The following is a 26,695-nucleotide window of genomic DNA, read 5'->3' on the forward strand; positions in this document are numbered from 1 at the left end:
TTTTTTTTTTTTTTTTTTTTTTTTGTCTTTTTTCCGTGTCCGGCAACGGATCGCAACCCTCAGTGTCGCCCCCGTACCAGACCGGGACCGGCAACGGGATCGCAACCCTCGGCGCTGCCCCCATGCCTCGCTCAGCCAGTGAGCGGGAACCGGTCTGTATGTGGGATCCGAACCCTCGGGCGGGAGCGCCGCCGCACTTCCCAAGCGGCGCACTATCCAGTGCGCCACCGGGCCAGCCCCTGGAGCAGCACTTTTTAAATTCACAAAAAAAGTGTGAGTCAGGGATTTACTATCCAGCCAAGATTTCTTTAAATATCAAGGCCATAGAAAACCTGTTTTTAACATAAAAGAATTTAGGGAATTCTGTACTCACCAGTGCTTTGGAGGAATCCACTAGAGGATGAGCTTTATTTAACCCAATAATGACCAGGAAAACTTCAGAAAAAGGACTGATGGTTAGCACTTTAAAATATTTTATTGTGCATCTAAGACTAAAACCAAGGTGGGGAAGAGAGAGAGGACTAATGTAGAGATGCTATGTACTGTCACAAAGTGGAAATAAGTCAACTAAAAAACAGAAAGAGAAGGAAAAAGGAAAGAGGACCATTGAAAAACCTCATTGTTGTGTAGGCAATAGGCTGTGTTAAAGGACACTGGGAGGGAAAACCCAGGAAAGCCAAATAGTAAAGGTTTAAATACGAAAACAAGGCCCTAAGGGCATTTGAAAAGGTATAAGTATGAAGGTAACCACTAGAACACAAATATAAATCTTTCTAAACGCCAAAAACAAATTTATAAATAAAAGAACAAAGATTACATATCTTTGACAGAGTTAAGACCAAACAATCTCTCATATATAAAAATTTGAATGAGCTTAATTCACCTATTTTTTTTTTTACTTTGTATTTATTTTATTTTTATTGAAACATAATTGATTATACATATCTGTGGGGCATAGCATTGAATATCGATACCTGTGCATTATATGATACTCAAGTTATGATAATTACTATGTTCAGCATTATACAGGGTAATCATTTTTTGTGGCCCTTTACCAGTTTCTCACTGACCCTCCCACCTCATTCCCCCTTTCCCATCTCTGGTGGCCTCAGTTCTGTTCTCTCCTTTTGAAAGTTCAAGGAATTATTGTGATTGTTGTATCTTTCTTTCTTTTTTCATTTATTTGTTTATTTTTTTAACTCCCACTTGTGAGGGAGGATATCAGTATTTCTTTTTCTGTGCCTGGCTTATTTCACTTAACATAATTTTTTCCAGGTTCAACCATGTTTCTACAAATGGCAGAATTTCATTCTTTTTTATGGCAGAATAATATTCCATTGTGTATATATACCATGTTTTCCTTATCCAGTTGTACACTGATGGACATTTAGGTTGGTTTCAGCTCTTGGCTATTGTAAATAGAGCTGTCATAAACATGGGAGTGCAGGTATCCTTTTGACATGATGATTTCCATTCCTTTGGGTATATATTCAGCAGTGGGATTGCTGGATCGTATGGCAGTTCTATCTGTAGTTGTTTGAGAAACCTCCATACTTTTTTCCATAGTAGCTGCACTAATTTACAGTCCCACCAACGGTGTAGGAGGGTTTCACTTTCTCTGCCTCCTCGCCAGCATTTGTTATTCTCTGTCTTTTTGATAACACCCAGTCTAACTGGCATAAGATATCTCAGTGTGGTTTTGATTTGCACTTCCCTGATGCTGAGTGATGTTGAGCAATTTTTCATGGGTCTGTTGGCCATTTGTATATCTTCCTTTGAGAAATGCCTATTCAACTCCTTTGCCCATTTTTTAATTGGGTTACTTGGGGTTTTTTTTGTTTGTTTGTTTGTTTGTTTGTTTTACTGTTAGGTTGTTTGAGTTCCTTATATATTCTGGTTATCAATCCCTTGTCATATGTATAGTTTGCAAATATTTTCTCCCATTCTGTAGGTTGTGTTTTCACTCTGTTAATTGTTTTGCTGTGCTGTGTGTGTACAAAAGTCAAAACGAATATGAATAGTATCCTACCCATCATGTGAGAAAGGAAGGGATATAGGAAAGTGATAAAATTGTCTGTTCATTGTGCAAAAAAAAAAAAAAAAAACATAGAAAGGATAAACTAGAAACGGAAGAGAATGGTTACCTTCAGGGGGCAGGTGGAAAAGGGGTAGAAAGAAGGGAGGAATGGGAATAAAGTAGTAACAATGAGAAGAAAACAACACTTCTCCGAGTATCTTTTTTTATTAGCTCTAACTCTGGTAATGTTTCACATACCACCCAAAGTAAATAATTACTTTTTGTGGGTAGAACCCAAAATAGATACAAACAGTAAAAAATGAACCTAACTGTTACAAATTAATAATGTAACCACACTGAAGGGAATGGGAAAGAAAAAACTAACCTAAGTAGCTTTGAGAAACAGTATTTTGGCTGGATACTATAAGGCTAAAAATAACTCTGCTGTTCTCTCCTTAGTACAGGGGTGTGGGTTAGCAATTATACACTATTATATGTGTATATTAGGACTGAACAAATAGGTAAATGTTATATATAATTAGAGTCAGACTTTTGACTGAGAAACAAGTTATAAGTAAGGAAAATGGAGATGCTGGAATGAACTTTATTGAAATTGGAGGTTATTGGTATGTTAAAATTCATGGTTTTAATATATGTACAAATAGATACATATAGAAATATGTGTGTGTATATATGGATGGGTAAATATTCATATATTTACTAGCTTTGTGTGCTGAGAGGGCCTACAAGCAATGACATTCCATAGTCACAAGCACACACAGTGCCCATATCTCGTTTTCTAAACACCATTCTCCAGTGAAAGAAACCAGGGCTGCTTGGAGAAGCAGTTGATTCCAGTGTTGGGGCAGGACAAGATGAAGCAAGAACATTTTAGTGATGCTAGAAAATGAGGAAGTGCTCAGAAAAACGATAAGGGCATGTTAAAAGGACACAGAAATCAACCAAAAGGAACTCCGAATGGCCAAAGCTGGAGCAATTTGAGCACCAAAATAAAAAATGATAGTATTGGATTATGACCCATAGAATAAACTGAATACCTAGGAGTCCACAATGATATAAATAAATAATTGAATGAATAAATAAATGGAGGTGAAGACATAGCTATTCCCTACAGAAGAATTCTAATTAATAAATGTAGACGAATGAAGAAAATACTATATCACCATTAAGCAAACACCATAGCACTAATGGTTTCAGGCAAGATCCACCAATGCATGCTAAAATCAATGGGTAAGAGTTTGAGTAAAACCAGAATATTTTCATAATCTAAAAGTATTCTCCCCCTCCAAGATATTTAATAATTACAAAGAGAAAAACGGTAACTATACAGTGGGGAAACCTGACAGACACTAGCTTAACCAAGCAATCAAGGTAAACATCACCAGTAATAAGACTGGTTGACACGTACCCCCTGTATGATACACTGAGGAGACAACAGTAGTCCTGCGGTTTTCTTGCCAAAAAAATGCATAACCTCAGTCTAATCATGAGAAGACATCAGACCAACCCACAGTAAGAGACATTCTGCAAAATAATGACCAGTATTCATCAAAAATGTCAAGGTCAGGAAAGACAAGAAAAGACTGCAAACTGTGCAATGTGAAGTCCTGATCTGGATATTGGAACAGAAAAAATAACAGGAAGAGAAAAACTGGTAGAATACAAATAAGATCTGTGGTTTAACCAGTGGTATTGTACCAATGTTAATTTCCTGGTTATTAAATATTGAATGCTTTCTCCTAAAATCACAAACAAAGCAAGGATGTATAGTGTCTCTCTTTTGTTCCAGTCCAGGATATTGGAGTTCCTAGAGTGTGCAATAAGGCAAGAAAAATAAATAAAAAGCATTAAGATTGGAAAAGAAGAATAAAAACTGTATTTATGAACAACATGGTTGACCAAGTAGACAGTCCTACAAAAAAAATAAAAATAAAAAATAAGCAAACTTAGGTTACAGGATAAAGGACAATAAATAAAAATCTGTTTATTTTTTTATATAGTAGCAACAAACAATTGGAAAATATAAAACTTCTGCTCCTCACAAGACACCATTAAGAAAATGAAAAGTCAAGCCACAGACTGGGAAAAAATATTTATAATACTCTTGATAAAGGATTTATATTCCAAATATATAAGGAACTTTCACAACTTAATAAAAAGGACACAGCCAATTAAATATGTGCAAAAGACTCAAACAGGCAGTTCACAAAAGAAGATATATGAATGGACAGTAAACACACTCCACATCATTAGTCATCAGGGAAATGCAAATGAAAACCATAATGATGTAACATCTCACACCCACTGTAAGGAATAAACTTGAGACTGACAGTATCAAGTGTTGACAAGGATGTGGATCCACTAGAAATCTCAAACTTTGCGGTAGGACTGTAAAATGGCATAGCAACTTTGGAAATCAGTTTGGCATTTCTTAGAAAGCTAAACATATGATTGCTATATGACCCAATGATGTCATTTCTATGTAGAATGGGCAAAGCTAATCTAAGGTGAGAAATAATGATATTGATGGTTTCCAGGGGTGAAGACAAGGAATGGAGACAGAGACAGCAGAGGGGCCCAGGGGATGATGGCAATGTTTCATTTCCTGACTGCACTGGTGGTTATTGGATGTATATACCTTTTCAAAATTCATGGAACTGTACACTTAAAATGGATGTTCATTGTATGTAAATCATATGTTAATAAAGCTGCTCTTTAAAGTAAAAAAGAAATCCTCAGAGCTTATGTTTATTGAACACTTGCCTTTTTAAGTATTTTCCATATTCTGCATCATCTCACTGAACTCTCAAAAGCACTGTATTTGGTAGTACTTTATTTTCCCCATTTTTCAGCTGAGGGAACAGAGACATAGATCACAGTAACTATGAAAGAACCAGGATTTGAACCCAGGCCATGTGGCTGCAGAGCCTGTGCTCCTCACCACTGTGCTGCAGGGCTAGAGGAGCAGGTATCTCCCACTGACATTAATGAAATTCAGCCTGAGGACATGCTAACCAAGCCCTCTATTTGGAGCAGCCAAAATGAGTGAGTGAGGACCTGGGAAATGAGAGGGGAAACCAAAGGAGGAGGAGGCCTGGGTGGAAGAGCATTTCTCCAAGCCTAGAACCCTAACTACCTACATCAGAACCACCCGGTGCCTGATCCTTGCCTCAACCTAGACAGATCAAATCAGAATCTCCGGGTGGGCCTGAGAATCTGCGTTTTAAGAAGAAACTGCACCCCCTGCCCCAATGAGAACAGTAGAGACAGGTCTTGTCCAGAGGAAGGTCCACATGTCAGACCAGCCTGAGTATGACTCCTGACCCTTCCATACCCTTGCTCACATGTTCATGCCTCAACTTGCCCAGCTGCAAAATGGGCATCAGAATAGTACCAACCACAGAGGGTGGCCAGGAGGTGGAAGTGATTTGGGTGAGAGTTAGGGACAGCACCTGGCACAGAGGAAGTGCTCAGTAAACATTGCAATATAGAATAGTTTTTTTTGTTGTTGTTAATTAGGGCTTAGTTTGAAAAATTCTAAGTTTAATTCAAATGTATGCCAATACCTTCCAAAGTAAGGTAATATTCAAAGACAGTTGTTCAGATCGGATGGCTTAGAGAAATTTCGGGAATATTCACCTTTGAAGATTCATTATAAATCTAACCAGAAACTGCAACATTATTCTTTGTATGTTTTCCTTATATAGTGTTAACAAGCTTAGTTGCAAACAAAAGACTTAAGCTATTTGTTAAAAAGTAATAACAGGGCCAGCCCGGTGGCGCACTCAGTAGAGCGTGGCGCTTGGGAGCGCGGTGGCGCTCCCGCTGAGGGTTTGGATCCCATATGGAGACCGGTCCGCTCACTGGTTGAGCGCGGTGTGGGCGCAACACCGAGGGTTGCGATCCCGTTGCCGGTCGCGGTACGGGCGCGACACCAAGGGTTGCGACCCCGTTACCGGTCACGAAAAAAGACAAAAAGGAAAAAAAAAGAAGTAATAACAATAACGGAACGAGGCACTGGACTCCACCCAGTGGCTTTCTCTCTCTCCTTCCCTCCAGGCCCTGGCCTGGCCTTTATTGCCTACCCCAAGGCTGTCACCATGATGCCTCTCTCCCCGCTGTGGGCCACCTTGTTCTTCATGATGCTCATCTTCTTGGGCCTGGACAGCCAGGTAAGGGGCCAGAGGGAGGGGAGACCCAGGGCTGGGAGGGCTGTGAGGGCAGACACTGCCGTTGGGGGCAGCTCCCTAGGCCTAGCCACACCTCCTGACCCTGGCATGGGGCCCTGCCCACCACACCCGTGCTCTCCTCCCAGCAGCCGTCCCATTCAGTTCACCAGGTGGGCTCCATGGGCACCCACAAAGGCAGCTGCTTGGTGGCCCTCCAAGCCTTCCCTAACACTGTTTTCCTTACTGGGAATTCCCAACTCCTAGTTCAAGTTTTGAAAAATGTGCTAAACACTTCCATCGTGCTAAACTCCTGCCCCACGGCAGTGTCCCTGTCCCAGCAAATCGCTCAGGACACGGGAATGTAGAAAAGCACCTGTTCTTCCATCCTCCATTTCTGCTGGGGCCGCCACGACAGGCCCAGGCAGACACTTGGTTCTCAGCACACCACTGGCTCTGCTGCCCCCATGTCCCACTGCCTGCCCTGTCCTCATTGCTCTGACCTGCCCTGCACATGGCAGCCTGCGTTCCCAAGTGATGGGGTGTACTTAGAAGCAGCGATTTCCCCGTGGACTCAGTTTCCCTTTATCCCCATACAGTGCATGCGCACTTCCTTCCCTCCGCTCATGCTGCGCACTCTCCCCAGCCTCCCTCCCAAGCACACTGTTGGCCTCTCCCTGGTTTCCCAGCCTCAATCCTGTGGCCTCTGTTCACTCATCTGTCCCAGAGACCTATCCTTTACCCTGCTGCTCCCTCATGGCTGGTTTCTCGAAGAGCCCCAGAGAATTTCATCCTGCCAAAGCCTATGGCCACCATCAGACTGGGGTCTCATGGCGAGTCAGTGCTCTGGCAGGTGGGGGAGCTACAGGCACAAGAAGCCCGGTTTTAACAAGATGGCCCAGGCAAAGGCACAGGCTCCCCAAGCCTCCCTGGTGAAGTGCTGCCCCCCACACCCATGACCTTGTGTGAGTCACTTAGCGCCCAAGCTCCATGGCTGGTGTGTCTGTCAACGCAGCCAAGTCCAATTTCTTCTCTGAACGGTGTCCCAGAAACTGCTAAGCCGAGCTGCAGGCTGCCGAATCACCGGGTGTTTCTGCTGATAATCTTCCCTTTCATTGTTGCAGCAGAGGCTAGAGGGACTGTCGCTTGTGTGTGACAGGACAGCCTACCTGGCAGGGGGAGATAGGGCTGGGGTCAGCTCTGCGAGTCCCTGGAAGGAGCTGGAGGAGTGCTTGGGTGGGGTGCAGGGGGGAGGGTGGTGCAGAGGACCCCGCACTGCCCACCCCCATGCACGCTGCACTTGCTTTGTGCCTGGGCCATGTCCTCAGCTCATCATCACATTGTTTGTCCCCATTTTTCAGAAGAGAGGCTTAGAGATACTGAGGGACTTGCTGGGGCATGCACCCGGGTCTATCACCCTCTTAGTTCACATTTGCCGATGTCTGTCAGTTCAGTCCTGGATAAACAGCCTCCCTGAATCTCATCTCCTTCCTTTCCTGGAGAGCCTGGAGAAAGGATGCACATAGCCAGCCCCTGCTGTAGAGGCAGGGCAGCCTGGAGGCCAGCAGCCGGGGCTTTGGAGTCAGACAGGGATGGGTTTGAGTCCCAGTTCCACAACTCTTGCCAGCTGTGTGACTCTGGGATAGTCACTCCGCCTCTCTGTGCTTCATTCCCTCCGTCTGCACAATGAGGATGGAAATACCTTTCCTGAGGAGGTAGAATTGAATCAACAAGGATGTGGGGCCAAGAAATGGCTCCAGGGAGGTGGGAGGCCTCACAACATGGTGAGCAGTAGAAAAATCCTTCATTCCTCCTCCCTGCAGCACATGGTTAAAGCCCAGCCTCTGGAACAGGGTTGCCTGCTTCAAATCCTTGCTCTGCCACCTAGTACCTGTGTGACTTTGGGCATGTCACTTACCACCCTGTGCTTCTATGTCCTCACTTACCAAAGGCAGGGATAACAATGGTACGAATCACGCAGATTAATTAAATGAGTATATGTTAAATGCTTAGAACAGAGTCTGGCACATAGCAAGCACCATGTGTCTGCTGCTATCATTGCTCTTATTATTATTATTATTCATTTATCAGACATTTTCTGAGCATCTCATCTGTGTCAGGGTCCTTGCGCTAGGCACTAGAAATAGCTGAAAATGGTGTAGCCCCCGCCCTCCAGGATCTCACCTTCTTATGAGGAGACAGATATAATCAGGCGTGGGCCCCGCAGGTGAGGGGGTGTGCTCAGGGCACAGAGGAGAGAGAGGGGCTGTTCTGTGAGTGGGGGGAAGGAGGAGCAGTCTGGAAAAGGTTCATGCAGGAGGTCTTTCCCCAGTGCTGTGAGAACCAGAGGAAGAGGTGGTTGGATGTTGAGATATTTGGGCTGGGTATTGATGGGTGAGTAGGAGTTAAACTGATATACCGTGTGCCTGGCCCTGTGCTCAGCACACAGGATTCAGATGCTTAGTGGCTCAAACTCAGCCATCGATGCTGCCACAGTTTGACCAGGGCCTAAAGACTCATAGCAGAAACACAAGAGCTGGGTGTTGGCTCACCATTGATTGCTCCCTACCCAGCAAAAGGGTACTTGCCCAACAGAAGCAAAGGGCAGGGAACCATCATAGCCCTGAAGACCACAGAGACTGATGAGAGACTGCCACAAGCTGAGCACAACTCTCAGAACAGTTGCAGAGACTCCCATCTTGCCCCCAGGTCAAGGGCTGGGTCTCATTTAACTTGTTGACAGGCACATGACGGGTAGCATGGGGGAGAAGAAGGGCCTCTAGATTTGGAGTCTGGAGACCCCGGTTCAAGTCCTGACTCTGCTACTTCCTTGCCAAGTGACCTTGGGCAGGTTATCTCCCCTCTCTGAGCCTAGTGTCCTCATCTGTCAAATGGGCACACTGGAGTTCTGTTAGTACTGAAACTGTTGTTTTCAAGCTCTCCATCAGTGTGAGTGAGTATAGGAATGAAGGTAAGGACCAGTGGGAAGAAGGCCCAGGGTTTAGGCCTGCTGTGCTCACCCAGAGCCAGGGCCACCAGGAACGGCCTTTTTCTTGGGTTTCACACCATCATATCTCCCCCCGTCCAGTTTGTGTGCGTGGAAAGCCTCGTGACCGCCGTGGTGGACATGTACCCCAAGGTCTTCCGGAGGGGCTACCGGCGGGAGCTGCTCATCCTGGCCCTGTCAGTCATCTCCTACTTTCTGGGCCTCGTAATGTTAACAGAGGTGAGTGATGTGGTCAGTGCTGCAGAAGGGTGAAGTGCACGGGCTTTGGGTTAGGTGGGTCTGACATCTAATCCCAGCTCTGAAATTGAGTGGCTGTGTAGCCCTGGACAGGTCTACTTAGTACTTACGCTACCACTCAGTTTATTCCTCTAGCTAGGGGGTCATGGTGAGACTGAAATGAAAGTTCTCTTTAAGCCTTTAACACATGTCTTTTTTTTTTTTTTTTTTTTTTGACCAGTAAGGGGATCACAACCCTCCTCATGGCCAGTGAGCGCACCGGCCATCCCTATATAGGGTCTGAACCCGTGGCCTCCATGCTCCCAGTGCCGCACTCATCCGAGTGCGCCCCGGGGCCAACCCTAACACAGTGTCTTGATGTATAAATACTCAGCTAAAGGTATCTGCTGTTAACACGGAGGGGAATGAAGCTCACAAGGGAAATACTGGCTTTATCTGGTGATCATGAACACATGGATGCCTGGACCGTCCCTAAGAGTAACTTCTGTGTGAAGGGGATGGTGTTAGCTACTGGCCGCTGAACTATTTACCTGTCACTGTCTAAAGTTCAAAGCTGGCTTTTCTGGGCATCTCTGACAATAGGCACCTATGATGACATTTGGCACCTTCAGGCACTATGTGTTCCAGTCTCTGCCCTCTGTGCATGCCCTCTTCTCATTGTCCCTGCTGGGCCTGTGGGTGAGGAGGTGTTCTCCGTGAGCCCTGAATTAAGACTGTCCCTTAAAACCATGTTTCTCTCCCCTCCTGCAGCCATCCTGTCTAATAACTACTTTCTCAAGTATCTTAGGAAGGTGAGATTAGGTATCTTTCTCCCCACACCCATAATATTAATTAAAAAGTAAAAAGAAAAAAAATGGTTGCCTAGAGACAAGAAGAGGTTTTGTAAGAAACATGGAAAGAAAGGAGGGAACGCAGAATCAGTGAAAGCAGCCAATGTGACACTGAGGTCGGGCTAGAAAGCATTTGGGGTGATGCCAACTTGCTGAACCCACTCATCCTCCACTTCCCAGTGCAAATGCCACCTCCTCCTGGAAGCCCCTTCTGCTTGCTTCCCCCTTTCCAGCCCCCACCCCCGAGCACTTTGTTCCTGGCTGAGTTCGGCCTCTTCCCACTGTTAGGGTGGTCCATGGTCCACCTGGTCACCTGTGTGCCCACCAGCTGTGGAGTCCATGAGAACAGGGCCGGCCCTGGTTTGGCTTTATGCCCTCAGAGCCAACTCAGGGCCTGGCACAGGGCGGGCACTGAGTCATAGTGGTTGGTATTGTTACTGCTTCTAGTCATTGTCATGTTAATGAGAGTGATCATCAGCAATGAGCAAATGAGCAAATGAATGGGGCAGCGTTTCCTGGTTTCCACCTCACTCTCCCCACGCAGGGAAACCGGGCATAGCAGCAAGCAGGGCCTCATTAAGAGCTGATTAATTATGCAAAGTAGAGTCTTTTGTCACATACAAATTGGGGGGTTAACTTGATGTGTTAAAGAGGCTAACGGACAGGGTTGCAAGAAGAGCAAATGTTGACACGGGGTCACTGGCTTAGAGCAGGCAGGTGAGGGGGTTTGTGGACCACCTACCCCAGGTATCCCCTGCTCACTGAGTTTCCGATGCCCTGAGGCCTCGGATCTGCCCAAGGGGCACCTTGTGTCCCTCGGGGGCCATCAGGGAGCCAGCACCTCAGCCCCTGAGACCATTAATCAGCCTGGGTTCACACACCAACCTTCCACTTCCATGGAGAATATCTGTGAGCAATGGCACTGCCAAATGGGCCGTGTTGGCCTCAGCCTTCACGGTAATTGCTGGCAGGAACTTCTTCCTCATTTATACACATTCGAAGCTCAGTTCTAGGGAAAAAATAGGTCACAAATTTCTTATCTTCCCCCAAGTCATTGTGATGGGTGGTTAGAGTATGGGGTCTGTAGCTAGACTGCTTGGTTCAATCCTTAGTCCCTCGACTAGCTGGCTGGATGACCTGCAGCAGGTGTTGTCACTTCGTGCCTCAGTTTCCCCAGTTAAAGCAGAGCCTGGTACTTGATGGTTTCTTTGTTCTTTTTTTTTTTTTTTTCATGTATGGCGTTCATGGGATTAGAAGTGGTCTTAAGTTTTAACTCAGAAACCCCAGTACTGGTCACAGAGGTGCCTTAGGCCTGCTCCTGACCCTCACAGACTTGAGTATCCACTGTAGCCATCGCAGACAGGAGGCCCCAGACTAGACACGGCCCAGAGACTGTTATTTTACCCTCACTGTGTCTTTTAAAAACATGAAGAATTTGCCAACAATTAAAAGAAAGAAATTTTCCATGAAAATTTGGATTTCTGCTGTCTTCCAGAAAATCTGCAGATCTGTCCTCACAGCTGTGTCCCCCAGCAACTGTCAACCAGAGTCGTGTGGCCAAATGGGGCCTGTCCTCTCCGGTTAGCCACAGTCCCCACCACGCCCTGGTGTCACACTTGGCCCACTGTTCTCATTTGTGTCATGTGGCTGGCCCTGCAGGTGTTGAGATGTTATCCTGATCTAGTGGAAGGGATGAATGAGTAAACAAATAGTCCAGGGCATGTGGTCTGAGCATGATAGAAGGACGGACTATGGAAACACAGAGGGGAGGCTTAATCCAAGTAAGTCCCCCTGGCAGACACACAAGAGGCTGTCCAGGCTTCATTCTGGCCTCTTAACCTGCTGTCCTGGCATTCAGACCCCCCTGCCCCTTCCTAGCACTCTCTCTCTCTTTTATTTCCCATGCATTTGATTGTGCCCCCTAAGGACCTCATGATATTATGGAGACTTTCTCTACAGATCTCAACTTTTCCCACATCTACAGTGGTCCTCCCCTCCCCACCCAGATGCCTCCCATCCCTCCTGAAAACCTTCCTGGCTCACCTTGGCCAGCTGAGCTCACACACTTCCCAGGATTTCCACTGGCCTTAATCATCACAGATGTGTATATTACAGAGCTGGCCTGCAGTCATCCTTTCATCCCACAGAGACTGACTGTGCACCTATGGTGTGCCAAGCACTGGGTCAGAAACTGACGCACAGATCTGGACAAGCCAGTTGGAGTCCCTCTCCCAGGGTGCTCACACTCCGTACCATCCAATTGACATTTATCGGGGAACTACTGTGTGCCAGGTCCTGTGCAGAGGGCCAGAGACACAAAGAGGACCAGTGTGGGGCCCTTCCCAGCAGGAGCTCAGAGCTAACAGAGCAGCTGGCAGGGGGCCACTATTTTTAAAAAACTGGGAGTTCATAAAACATGCTATGGGGAGTTCCCAAAGAATGAGGCCGCCAGGCATGGCTTATTGGAGGAGGTAACAGTGACAATGATCTGAGCTTTGTAGGAATTGACCAAGTGAAAGGGAACAGCGTGTGCAAAGGTGCAGAGTCCTTTGGTCTGTCTAGGAGGGGGCATGTTGAGAATGGCTGGTGGGAAGGGGAGGTGAGGCCAGGGTGGAGGGCAGTGGCCTTGACCAGCAGGCCTAAGGGAGCCAAATGGTAACTTTAACTACAGAGTGGCATGGTTGGATTTGCACATTCAGAGAAAGATTCCCTGAAAACTGTCACATGGAAAGACTGGAGAGGGTGAGGCTGGAGGCAGGGAGGCCAGTCAGGAAGCTGTCACAGCCCTCCAGTGAGAGGGGCTGAAGCTGCTCGACCTGGAGTCTCTGATTTTCTGTGTAGTCTCTGGCTTGGGGAGCTGGGAAGTGAGGTGCTGAGACAAGACAAACCATCCAGAATCCCAGCAACCCCTGGAAGATGGCATCTTAGTGGGCATCCAGGTGCAGAGGGTGCGATGTCCAGCCTGGGGAGACTAGGGAGAAGCAGCTTGGCTGACAATAACCACAGAGCAGAGCAGAGGGGCCCTTCCCGAGGCCAGCTGGCTGACCCTGCCCTCCCGTGTGTCCATCTGTGTGTGTATCTGTCCTCCCACCCACAGGGAGGCATGTACATTTTCCAGCTCTTTGACTCCTACGCCGCCAGCGGGATGTGCCTTCTCTTCGTGGCCATCTTCGAGTGCATCTGCATTGGCTGGGTGTACGGTGAGTATAGGCCCAGCCTGTTCCCACCCAGCTGCCTGGGACGCTGGCACCTGGGACTGGAGTAGGCTCTGGTTTTCTGTGGCTTTTCGTCCCTGTTGGCCTCTTCCTCCATCTCTTCAGCGACTCCTTGGCCCCTTCCTACTGTTGGAAGACCTGCTTTTACACCCTGCAGCACAGGGTGGGAGTGGGAGGCTTGGGGCTCAGGCACTGTGACGTTGGGCCAGTCTTTCTGCCCCTGAGGCTCAGTCTCCCCCTCTGTAAAATGGAGTGGTTATCACCATGTCTGCAAGTTGGAGATCATGTAGGCAGCGCTGCCAGTGCGGGGCCTGGTCCTCAGTAGATGCCCACCTTCCTGTCCTCCTGTCCTCCTGTCTCCAGACCCAGCAAGTGGGTGAGGCTCGGTGGGCTCAGCACCGGGGGCTCCTGCCACAGTGTGGCCTGGGGCCAGATAAACTGCAGGCCACCCTGCTCTTCCTCAGCCCCTCGCCTTGCCTCTCCAAAGGGGTCGCCTTCCGCCTTCGTGCCAGAATCTCCTTATCGTGTCCTGGGCCTGACTGCCCAAGCTCAGCAGAGTTCTTCCTTCTCATCAGCAATCGGGAATCCCTCCTACGGCAGTTTATTCTGAAACCTCGCGCATGCAAGGTCTCGGTAGCTGTCTTAAGCAGTGAATAAGGTCCCTGCTGCAATTCTTCTGTCTCGGGTGGGGGAAAGCAAACACTACTCACCTTTCCTCTGAGTCTTGTACAGAAATTCTCTGTGGTGTGTGTGCCCATCTGATTTATTCCGGGCAGGAAGCAACCGGTTCTATGATAACATCGAAGACATGATTGGCTACCGGCCATTGTTGCTCATTAAGTGGTGCTGGAAGGTCGTGACCCCTGGGATCTGTGCGGTAAGGACCCCACTGGAAGCCACCTCCAACCCTGACCACCCACCCACCGACCTATCCTGATGTCCCCCTGGGTCTAAGCCACCTGACACTTGCAAAGCTGGGGTCACAGGCATAGGCTCTGAGCTTGGTGAGGGAGGCCTCACTTGGATCTCAGCTCTGCCACAGTTCGCTGTGTGACCATGAACAAGTCATTTACCTTCTCAGATTTTGTATGTGCAAACTGGGCACTGGGGTCTGCCTCCGTGGGGGCCAAGGGTTATGTGAGTGAGGACATGATGCTTGGTTGTGAACTGTGAAGGCAGCAGCACTAAGGGTGACATCGGGGCCCATGCTCGGCCCCTGAGACCAGACCACAGAGGGGCCTTTGTGAACCAACATTTAATAAAAATGCAGCCCTGTCGCCCTCTGTCCTAACACTGGAAGCATCTCAAAACATCTTCACAGACCATCATCGTTCTGAAAGGCAGCTTTGAGAACAGCCCTGAGAAGTAGCTGGGAGAAAAGAAAAATTTTTAACTGGGCTGAAGCTGGGGGAGAGGCTCCTGCGGGTGGGTAGGGAGGGTCTCACAGCCCTGGTGAGGCCCAGGGCACTGGAGTCTGGGACTCAGGGCCGCATTCCCTGTGTGTCTGATGCCTGGGGGACAGGCTTCCGGGACGGGCCTACGGTGGTTCTGCCTCAAGCTCATGGTGCCCCAGGGCAGGGTCTCACCTCTCATGGGGCTGTCAGATGGGGCCGATTCTCCCCCACTGGCCTCCTGCTTCTCCGAGCCTGAGCCTGGCTTGGTCCAGCAGGGCTGAAGGCCATCCCCCAGGGAGCCCTCTCCCTTCTCTCTGCAGGGCATCTTCATCTTCTTCCTGGTCAAGTACAAGCCACTCAAGTATAACAATGTTTACACCTACCCGGCCTGGGGCTATGGCATTGGCTGGCTCATGGCCTTGTCCTCCATGCTCTGCATCCCACTCTGGATCTTCATCAAGGTGTGGAAGACCGAGGGGACGCTGCCCGAGGTGAGACAGCCCTGGAGGAGGGGCCGAGGGAGATACTGGCCTGGCTCTGCCCCTAGAGGGCTGGGGAGCACGGGCAAGTCCCAGCACCTCTGCGGGTCTCAGCTTGCTCATCTGGACAATGGGCAGGATGAAAATGTGCCCACCTGTCTTGCAGGGAAGTTGTGGCCAGCTCCTCTCCAGCAGGTATCCATTGTTACTATTGTGCTGGAGGCATTTCTGTGAGGCTTCGGGGCTGAGCCAGTTTCTATGAGCTCAGCCTCAGTTTCCCTGCCTGTAAAATGGAATAACAGCAGTACCTAACTTACAGAGGTTGTGAGGACTCAGTGAGTTCATAAGAGGGAAAGCACTTAGACCAGGACCTGGCCCGGAGGGTACCCAAGTGTTAGCTGTTACTGTTCTGTTAATTCTATTCGTTCAGACGTTTGGGGAACACCTGTCATGTCATCACCACTGTGCCAGGCTCCTCTTCTTCTGTATCTCCAGTGGTCCTCAGAGCAAACGGGGGTAACAGGCATCATTTTCTGCCTTTAACAGGTGAGGGAAACTGAGGCTCAGAGAAATGAAGTCACTTGCCAAAGATCGCATAGCCAAAAGTTAGCAGACCAAATTTTTTAAACAATTTAAACAAAGTATGTTTTATCTATCATAAAATCCACCCATTTCAGGTGTACAATTAGATAATTTTATATAACTTTCTGTGTAGTGCAATCATCACCATAAATCAGTTTTAGAACATTTTTGTGACCTTAATAAGACCCATTATGCCCATTCACAGTTAAGCCCTGTTCCCATCCCCAGACAACCACCAATCTACTGTCTCTATGGATTTGCCTGTTCTGGACATTTCCTACCAGTGGATCCATATGGTATGTGGTCTCTGGTCAGCAGACTGGATTTTAACCCAAGTCCATCTGACTCCAGACCACCTGCTCTCCCCTCTCCCCGACCTGCTGGTGGCTCACATGGTCAGGTCAGCTCCTGCTTATTCATCAGACTGCAGAGACTGTTCTAAGCAGTTTACAAATACTAAGTCATTTAATTCTCGTAGCAATCCGTGAGGCGGAGACTCTCTTTGTCTCCACAGAGGAGGAAACTGAAGCACAGAGAAGTGAAGCAACTTGCCCAAGATCACACAGCTTCTGGGAGATGGAGCAGACACTCTGGAGTCTGAGGTCTTGTCCCCTGAGCTTTGCTGCCTCACCTTCCCCTGCTGGACTGGCTGCATTCCTTTGAGGGGACCCTGCCTCTGCCCCAGGGCCACACTCCAGGGATCATAGGAGTTGATCTTTGTCTCCCAGGCCAAGGCTAGAGGGAGATGGGAGTGGGGTGTGTGTGCAGAAGCCAGAATGCAAGTTCCAGCTCAGAGTTGGCTTCATCCAGCCCACCTGCCCGCCGAGGCGCCTGGATCCAGAAATAGCCTCGAATACAGCCCGCTCATGCCCCAAAACAAGTCAGGCTCCTCGGTGCCTGCAGGGAATGTCTGTCAAGGGCAGCCGGTTTGTCCTGATCCCGGGCAAAAGGGGAGCTGACCGGGGTCCTTAAAACCTCGAACACTGGAAATCCCCTGCCTGGACTTCCAGGTGGTCTTTTGGTATTCAGAAATGCCTGGTGTCTCCTGACAAATCCCCCAGAGATTATCTCAGGCCTGGGGAGGGGGTGGGGTGGGGAGGCTACTTTCCTAAGCTCCATCCATCTCCCTAAGCTCACATACTTGCCGACTCTGACGGCAGGGCATATTAGCAGATTCTGCAGAGGTGATCAGACTCGGTTTCCAGGCTTCCTTACCTAGAGAACTTGTGCCGGCTAGTTCACCTCCCTGAGCCTCAGTTCCCACAAAGGTGCCGCTGACGGGAAGGGACTGGAAGAGGAAATGGGGACAGCGGCACCTGCCTCAAAGAATTGCTCTGAGGATGGATCATAGCAGGAGAAGGTAATGCTAATGCTGTGCTAGGTCGAATAATCGGAGCCTCGTGACAACTCTAGAAGGCAGGTACCACTATTATTCCCTTTTACAGATGAGGAAACTGAGCCACAGAGAGGTTGCATGTTAGGTGGTGGAGCCTGGTCTGTGTCAGGAGCCTGGCACACAGAAGGTGCCTGTTAATCCTACCCAGACCATGTAGGTTCAGCCTCTTGGGCAGGGCAGGATCTGAAAAAGAAGACAGAACCTTGACCACAAGCAACTAGCCACCCACAAGTCTTTGCAGACTTCCTCAGGAAGGGGTTTATGCCCAGAAAGGGACTCCTAAATCCTGGCCCCAGTGTCTTCTCCCGTGGGGAGCCGGGGAGTACAGCTGTGGGTCAGGGGACCCCTCCAGTCTGAGAGGCAGGGCTGGGGCACCAGGAGCTTGCAGTTGGACTCTACATGACCTCTGCTGTCCCGCTGGTGCCCAGCCCAGTGGAGGCGCTTGGCAAGGCGGCCCGAGGCTGTAAGTGCTGGGATTACTGATCATGCTCTTCCTTTGAGTACAGCACATGAAGCGCATGGCACACTCTCCACATTCCCCTGGACGGTGGCAGCACAATGACATCCCCAGTGTGTGAAAGGCCCCTGTGTACCCAGAAATCATCCTATAAACAACACTAGCAGTTTCTTACCACCCGCCCACAGCAGCCACTCAAGGCAGGCCTGTTGTCCCATTTCACAGAAGGGAAAGTGCACCTCAGCACAGCTAGAGAGTGGCTGAGCAGCAATGCAGACTGCAGCTTCCAAGTCTCCACCAGAGGGAAGGGACAAGGCAGTTGGCCTGACTCCGGCCCTCGAGTCCCGGGCACCTGCCTCATGCCATCTCCTTGCTCCTCATCCTACGCCAGGAGTAGGGATATCCACTGTCCCATTTTCCAGAGGAGGAAACTGAGACCCAGGAAGGTCCACCCATCATCCAGGACAGAGCTATCAGTGGCTGAGCTGGGGCCTCACCCTCGGTCTGAGTCTGCAGTGCCGAGGCGTGCATCCCTGCAGAGGGGCCCAGCCAAGGCAGACCCCAGGACCCTGGCCACCCTCTCAGAACCCTTCTCCTCCTCTCCAACCATCTAGAAATTTCGGAAGTTGACAATCCCCAGTGCCGATCTGAAAATGCGGGGCAAGCTTGGGGCAGGCCCACGGACAGTGACAGTCAATGACTATGATGCCAAACTCAAGGGCGACGGCACCATCGCGACCATCACAGAGAAGGAGACGCACTTCTGAGCAACCGCCGGTCACCAGGGACGCCTCTCCTTCCCTTCCTTCCCACCTCCCGTGTATATAAATGAATTCCTGAAACGTGTACTTCACCTAACGGTAGGGGCTTGCTCATTTTGCACAGGATTTATTAACAAGTTAATTTTAAGGTTGGCCACTGTACACTGGTTTAAAGGCACATCCTCCTCCTCACCCCCAATTGTCGTGGACATAACCACTACAAAGAGATGACTGTACAGTGACTAGCAACGTCATCTTATCCTAGGATGGTTTTAATCAGTGTTTTCTAGGGGTCGGGAAGAAGTGTACAATATTGTAAAACTTTTATACTTGGGCTCTGGGGGAGGTGGGGTGGGGAGCCATGCTGTCCTCTGCCAGCCTTTTAACTGACCTTCCATGTCCCATGCTTATCCCTGACACTCCGCAGCCGCCCTCCTGCAGGCGTCAAGGCAGAGTTTTTTCTTCAGACCTTGCCTGTGGGTTTGCCGACAGCGAGGCCACATAGCAGACATGAAAAAGTCCCGCCAGACTCAGGACTCCTGGGTTGCAGGCCCCCCTGCCCTGATCCCACTAAGTGACCTTGGCACTCCCTTCCCTTCCCTGGGCCTCAGTTTCCCCATCTCCTAAATTGGGGGAGGGGTTGGATTGGATGATCTCTTGGGATTCTCTGTATGCCTTGCTGGCTTACAGACCTTCTGTTGATCTTGGCTTCTTCTGAAGACTTGCAGGCAATAATCTCTGCCCTCCTCACTGTACCCCCATCCCCACCTGCTTATTTAAAACCAAGTTTATCATGGAAACGATGTGGAGGTAGTTTGTGTTTTTTCCAGAACTCTAGTTTTATTTCGTCCGTGAGCAGCCCCCTTCTCTGGAGACCCACCAGTCCTCAGCCTCCATGGCAAGGGCTCCTCCCATCTGGTCTTCCTTAGTCTCCTGGTCGTCCACTGTCACCCTCAGTTCTGTCTCACTGTCCTCGTCCTGTCCTCAGCAGGGCTGGCTAGAGTTGCCATGGGGACTGGTTTTCTCCTCCAGCCTCCCATGGAGAGGAGTTTCCCTGGGGTCCAGAGCCTGCTTCCATCCTAAGGCCCCTTCTCCATTCCCAGACACCTCTTCTCCCTCTTGCTGTCCCCTGCCCTCCTCCCACCCCCACCTTCCTATCTCTCAGTTCCCTCCCCATCCTTCCTGTCCCTGGCAGATCCTGTGTGCAGGCTTCCTCTCTTCCCTTTGGGAACCATTGCACCTGCCTCTGTCACCAGGGGCTGAGAAGCCTCAGCTCTTCCTGTGGGGACAACTGGGCAGCCTGCAGCTCTGCCCTTTGTGTGGACCTGGAGTCTGCGGGGAGGCCGACGCTGCCCCACACCCACCCCGGCCTGGCTTCAGACCTCTCTAGCTGATCTCTCTCTTCTGTTTTAATAGGATTTTACATCAAGCCTCTGCCTTAGTTTCTGAGCTATTTGGGGGGAGGGAAGGTAAATTCTTTTTCATTTTTCTTTAGTTTCCCAATTTTATTTGGTGGAGATACATGCTTTCTCTGAACCAAGGCTTTAGTTCCTGTAGGGGACCTATGTGTTCGATTTACCCAAAAGTTTCCAAGCTCCCAGCTTCTCTGCTGTGGCCAGCCCCCATGTGAAGCTTGAGTTTGCCAAGAGGGATGCCCAGCACCTCCCTGGGCTGGTCGGGATGCCTGGTGCAGGGCCCCCTCGCTGCTCAGAGCCCAGGCCTGCCCGGCTTCTCATGAACAGGCCACCGCCCTCCTCTCGGGAAGTCCTGCGTCTCCCTGAGCCATCTGGCCCGGCGGACCCAGGAAGATCCAGGCCTGGGCTGAGCCCCCTGCTTGTGTTCGCCCTGGACCGCACTCCTCGCAGCAGGCCCCGGGGAGGGAGGCTTCCCACGCTGCTGCTATGGTCCTGCACCACCAACTGTCTCGTGGGTGCACAACCTTCACGGTCTGTTGCTACCACGCACTGTACACGTGGCACTTGACTCGCTTAACACTACTCATGGGGCAAGGCGGAGGTAGGATTGTTATTTTCTGTTTTTTGTAATTTCCTACTAGTATTTGGATAACTTTGGGGGGTGGGGAGGGCAGCATGGGGCCGGGGAGGACATGTCATCATGATGACATTTTTGATATTCATTAGAAACAATACATCCTTTCTGAGATATTTACAGTATTATTAAAAAATGAAAAAGGTTGTACTGTTTTGCATAATGAACGTTTTTATCGGGCATTCAAAGGGCACAAGATTGTCTGCTTACTCATTTTTAAAAATTAAAGAAACAAACAAACAATTGTGTGGTTGTTCCCAGCAGGGTGGTGTTTCGGGGAGGGTTTCTTCCTGTTTTTTTAATCCCTTCATGATATGCCTGCAAAACCATCTTGGTTCCTTATTTGGAGGTTGCAGTCTCAACACAGTGTTAGAAACTAGAAGCAGATAAAAACAGTGGTGTTTTAAGAGCCCACGCTTCCTCTTGTCCAGGTATTCACTATCCATGTAGTATGTGCCAGGCGCTTTACGAAAGTCACCTCTTTAATCCTGACAACAACTCTGTGAAGGAGGCACTTCTCCACTTTATTTATTTATTACTTTCCCTCCTTTATAGATAGGGGAAATTGAGACACAGAGGAGTCAAGCAGTTTGCCCACAGTTACACAGCCAGTAAACAGCAGGACCAGAAAGAGAACTCAGGTTTGTCTGACCCCAGAGCCCTGTTTCTTAATCACTGGCCTTCCTGCATTCATGCTGTGAGGCCCAAAGAAAGCAGCGGTAGTCACAGTGGCAGCAACAACTGTCAGAAAGCTCACATCTGAGGCAGGTAAAGTGGAGCAGAAAGAGGTGAGGGTTTGGAGTGTGCAGCTTTGGTTTAGGCTCCAGCATCTGCCCTTGCCAGCCTCAGTTTCCTCATCTCTAAAATGGGGATAATTTCTCCTGTTTCAAACGCATGGTGATGATGAGGACCCCATGAGCTCTGAGTATGAGTGCTAAAGCTCTGTATTTACACTGGTCATCATTATCCTGAATGAATAGTGCCTAAGCTTGGAAAGTATTGGGGATATTGCTCAGAATTTGATCTCTAAATTTGTGTCTGAGATTTCCAAACACCCACTTGAAACCACAGACTGTGTTTTGTTCCACCAGCCCATGGTACAGTAAGATCTGTCATGGCCTCTTACCCTCTCTGAGGTGATAATGCCTGCTCACAGGGAAAGCATCCCACAGAGTTCTAGAATTTAGAAAATGTCTTTGATCCACAGAGGGCCCCTGAGTACTTCATAGCTTCAGAGAGCCACAGGGACTGATGCAGTCACCTGCCCCTGCCAGTGCCTGTCCTTGTGTCTGAAAGTGCATTGCCTTATGCAGCTCAGCAGCAAGACAAGAGGCTGGGTCACAGAAATGTGGGTTTCACTTATTCCCAGGAAACCTAATTTGCAGACCTTTGAGCCTACAGAATTGGTAACATGAAGGCATTAATTTGCCCAGTAGACCCTGCAGGCTGCAGTGTGTGCTTAGTGACTCCTGCTGGCCAAGTATGACTCTGCAGCCTAGCCCTACTAGACACTACCAAAAAAAAAAAGAAGGGGAGGGGAGCTTTGGAAGTATGTTAAGGGCTACCTCAGGCCTAAGAGGTTTCCTGTGGTATGATGGAGGGTATCAGGCACCAAAGAGCAGGCACTTCTTGCTGAGAACTGCATACTTTGGAAAATTGGGTCCTTTCATGCACTCAGCAGGTCTTTACTGAAGGTTCCATGTTCCGTGCCTGAACTTAGGACTAGGGATATTGAGACAAGTGGAACAGCCCCTTCTGTTGAGTGTTTCTGCTCTTCTCAATCAAGGGGAAAAGTGTTCACACCCCTCTGGACAGAGGCAAGTTCATGGGGAGAATCTGTTCTGCCTTCCTGCTCCCAGCCTTCTCCAAACAGTTTGAGTTCTGCAGTGTGGCACTGAGCAAGTCTATCCACTTCTCTGAGCCTCACCTTAGCCATCAGTAGGATAGTGAAGAAGTGGGAGAAAAAGAGAGCATAGCTGGCCCAAGATTCCCTAGAACTCTGTATGCCCATTGCATAATCAGTTCCCTGCACCATCTCAAAAAGCAAATGAACTTGGGTACCTCATTACCCGTTAGGGAGAAAAGTCAGTCTTTGTTGCCAATTCTGGCAACTTCTCTGCCTCTCTCACTTTTAAATAAGGTACACTTGGGGGGTGGGGGTTCTGGGAGGAGTAGCACATGTACCTCTCTCCAAGCTTCCAGGCTAGCTGAAGTGTCAGAATCACTCCACAAGAAACTACAGGGCAGAATGTGCCAAGGACCAAGTGCTCAGGGAATGCCCAGAACAGGAATAAGCTGCACTGTGTATTGAGCACTTACTGAGTTCTGGGTGTCATGCCCACTTTACCTCATCAGAGCCTCACAAGTCTAAAAGGTAAGTGTTATTCCATTTTTCATATGAGGACTCTAAAGCTCAAGAACTGTAAATAATTTGCCCAAAGAGATACCAGATATACCTCTTGGCAGGTAGAGGAACTGGGCTTGAATCAAGGTTTGCTGGGTCTAAATAGAGCCTATGTACCCAGCCACTTAACCAAGGATGTGGGACTCAAGCTGTATCTTGAAGGATGCAAGGAATTAGGTCAGAGAACAGCCTGAGCAATGATAGAAACAGAAAGATGTCTTGTGGGAGTGTGTTAGAAAACAGTCTTCCTCCTCCCTTACCTACTTTTTCTAATCCCTCATGCAACTTCACGTGCTATGAGGCTGGGGTGACCCCTCCCCAGTCTCTCTGACAGAGGAAGGGAGTCAGGTAACACCATGCTCATCAGAGATGGCACCTGGTGCAAGTCTCTTCAAGGAGCAGAGGCTTGAATGAGTTCCCAGCTTGCCCCAGAGTGGGTAGCCATGGGAAAGACAATAAATAGGCGTTGAAGACCTACTCAGTGCTGGAAACCATACCAGGCCCTTTCATGTGTGTTACCGTCCTCTCAGTTACCTTGTGGGTTGGTGTGGTATTCACATTCTACCAATGAGGGAATAGGCTCAGAGAGGAAAGTCAGCCACTGGAGGTCACAGAGCTGGAAAGTGGCAGGACTGGGGTAACAGTCCCAGGTGTGTCTGGCCGCAAGGCCCATGTTTTTCCCATGGACCACCTGTATCAAGGTTCTCCAGAGAAACAACCAATAGGATATAGATATATAAAGAGATTTATCATAAGGAATTAGCTCATGTGATTATGGAGGCTGAGAAGTCCCATGATCTGCCTTCTGCAAGCTGGAGGCCCAGGAAAGCCAGAGATGTAGTTTCAGTCCAAGCCCAACGGCCTGAGAACTGATGTCCAATGGAAGGAGAAGATGGATGTCCCAGCTCAAGCAGAGAGAGAGTGAATTTGCTCTTTCTCTGCCTGTTTGATTTACTACTCACAAGGTAGTTGAGGGGGAGGTAACACATGAAAGGGCTCTCAAAGGATTGGGTGATGCCCACCCACATTTATGAGGGTGGTCTTTACTCAGCCTACTGATTCAAATGCTTATGTCTTCCAGAAACACCCTTTCAGACATACCCAGAGACAATGTTTTACCATCTTTCTGGGCATCCCATAGCCCAATCAAGATGTCACATAAAATGAACCATCACATCACCTTTGGAAGCTGCTGAGAATCACCACAGCCATCAGCATTGATGGTCATTCAAGGCCATGGAGAATCTTCGGATAGTAATGGAGGCCATGTGGGGGAGGCCCGAGGGTCTTCAGGGGCATTGAAATGCCTTTGGTGACACTGGAGGCCTCTGGAAGCCTCCATAGTTTCCCAGAAATGATAGAAGTCCACTGGGGCGGTTCACTGAGTGGGACAAGAGGATGTTTGGGACCAGTGAGAAGCATTGAGAGTGGAAGGGACCACCAATGCCCCTGGAGACCTGAAAACTGTTGGAAGGTCCTGGGGATGCAGTAGAACTATGTGGGACCATCAAGAGTGATGGAGCCATTTGGTGGTGTGAGGGGTTGAGAGTGGCAGGAGGGTATGAGAGTTATAGGGGGCTATCGAGGAAAATGGAAGATCGTTGAGGAGCATTTAAGACTTAGGGCCATCAGGGCTGTAAAACACATGAGGGCCCTTGGTCATTATTGGGGGGCATTATGGCCACCCAGCCTTCCTGAGGTCACCTTTTGAGAACTCTGCCTCTGTAGAGCACCCTGCAGGGTGCAGGAAAGGAGAGGAGGGAAAGTGGAAGCAGAGACCGAGGAGCTGAAGTATCTGTGAATGAAGAGGTCAGGTTCCCACTGGCAGTGATGGACAGGCCCAGCCAGAGCTGCAAACCTCAGGATGCTGCAGGTGGCTCAAGCATGGGCCAAGGACTCCATGACCTTGACCTTCCTAGGCTGGTGCAGGCCCAGCTTTTCTGGAGATCCCTCACCTGGGTTTGGCCAACACTCAGCTTTTCTTATTCTCCTGGGAATTTTCTCTGCCCTTCTTTTGAGTGTCTTTCCAAGCCAACCATTTTTGGAGTGATGAGGCTCTTGTAGCCCAATCTGAGCAGAAATTTGGGCCCCACCAGTGGTGGGAGATTTAGGGGAAGCCTAACAAGGGAACCTGGGCCTGATCTGTGGGAGCCCCTGGTCAGATGGAGGACAGAAGAGACAGAGGAAACTAGAGTGAAAACAAGTATTATTTATTGGTCCCCAATTGAGAATTGAGCACCTACCATGCACCTGGGATAAGGTCAGGTATTTTTCATAAGCCTCAAAACAACCACTGCAACTGTGATTTATTCCCATTTTACAAATGTACAAACAGGCTCAGAGAGATAGGTAGAAGAACTTGCCCAGTGTCACATGACTGAGCTGGAATTCAAAACCAAGCAGTTTTTTTCCTTATACCAGGCAACTATTGGCTTGGTCTGGGTCTCTAGCAGGGAAGAATGAGCCCCTGGCCTCTCTCCCCTTTATCACTGTCCTTCCAGCCAGAGTCCTGGACTCAGGCAGGCAGGTAGGTAGGTGGCAGATCCTGTCTCTGGTGGCAGCAAATCAACCACCAGGTGGCAGTGCTGCTAAACCCAAGCCCCCTCCCTGTGTGTGCTCCAGGCTCCGGCCAGTGAGGTCAGAACTGGAGCTTGAACCGGTCCTTGAGAATACAGGGTCCGAAGGTCCCACCCAAAGTGCCCAGATGAGAGACAGAAAGGCTGCCCTTGACAAAAGGGTGTAATTCATCCTCTCACCTCACCCATCCCTACCTTGTGTTTGCAGCACGACCCCAACAGCCAGGCACATCCCTGTTAAGTTCCTAACTCTCCCACTCCCCAGCTGTGTGACCTTGGGTGAGTGACTTTACCTGTCTGACTTCAATTTCCTCATCTGTACAAATGGAGACAATAAGCCCCTCTGGCAGGGATGTTGAGAGGATTAAATGGGATGATGGTGTGTGCTGAGCATCTGGCACGCAGGAAAAATGTGGCTGTCATTACAAGCCACTCTTCTCAGGATGATAGTCAGAAGGGCCTCAGCTGGCATAAGACCTGTGTCCTAGTTCTGAACTTGCTACGTGCTTTGAACAAAGATAATTTACCTCTTTGGGCCTCAGTTTCTTCATCTGTAAAATGGGGCTAATCACGGGAACTCACTCTTTTGGTTATTCCGAGGGTTAAATGAGATTATAGCTATATGGCATTTGTTTTGTAACTCTCCAAATAAATAGGAAAGATGATTATTGAAAATATTTAAGTTTTCAGGGGGGTGTGGCCAGGTGAACATGGAAATAGTGCTAAGGTGTGAGGCGCCCAGGACAGCCCCTTGGGGCACTGACCCGCCAGCTCTGCCTCGCTCCATCTGTCCTATAGTACTGCCCCAAACCTAGTTGGACACACAGAACCAAGAGGGGAAGGCCAAACATTAAAATGTTGATGGCAGTTACCACCAGGTGATAAAGTTTGGCTGATTTTTATTTTCTCCTTTGTTTTCTGCACCATCTAATTTTTTAAACAAAGAACATCTATTGCTTTTATATTCCAAAAGCCAAGATCAATAAACGTTTTTTAAAAAATTCCTCACCACCAAGAGGTTGGTTTACATAAAGGCTCTGAGGGAAAGAAAAAGGATTCTCATAGGGTTGAAAGAAATGGCCAGGAAAGAAGGAAGGGAAGAGA

The 26,695-nt window shown here is 48.9% G+C and overlaps 1 protein-coding gene across 1 annotated transcript in view; it reads left to right on the forward strand.

Moving 5' to 3' along the window:
• The window catches only part of SLC6A11 (solute carrier family 6 (neurotransmitter transporter), member 11), a 165,492-nt gene extending 144,638 nt beyond the window's left edge, over nt 1-20,854 (forward strand). Inside the window, exons 12-17 of the mRNA XM_008572990.1 lie at nt 6,098-6,210; nt 9,293-9,430; nt 13,376-13,478; nt 14,270-14,370; nt 15,208-15,378; nt 18,416-20,854. Coding sequence (XP_008571212.1) covers nt 6,098-6,210; nt 9,293-9,430; nt 13,376-13,478; nt 14,270-14,370; nt 15,208-15,378; nt 18,416-18,568 — 779 coding nt within the window. The 3' untranslated portion in view covers nt 18,569-20,854. The remainder of the gene's footprint in view (nt 1-6,097; nt 6,211-9,292; nt 9,431-13,375; nt 13,479-14,269; nt 14,371-15,207; nt 15,379-18,415) is intronic.
• Nucleotides 20,855-26,695: the final 5,841 nt, after the last annotated feature.

The sequence above is a fragment of the Galeopterus variegatus genome, unplaced genomic scaffold (assembly GCF_000696425.1).
Source record: "Galeopterus variegatus unplaced genomic scaffold, G_variegatus-3.0.2 Scaffold862, whole genome shotgun sequence".
Taxonomy (NCBI): domain Eukaryota; kingdom Metazoa; phylum Chordata; class Mammalia; order Dermoptera; family Cynocephalidae; genus Galeopterus; species Galeopterus variegatus.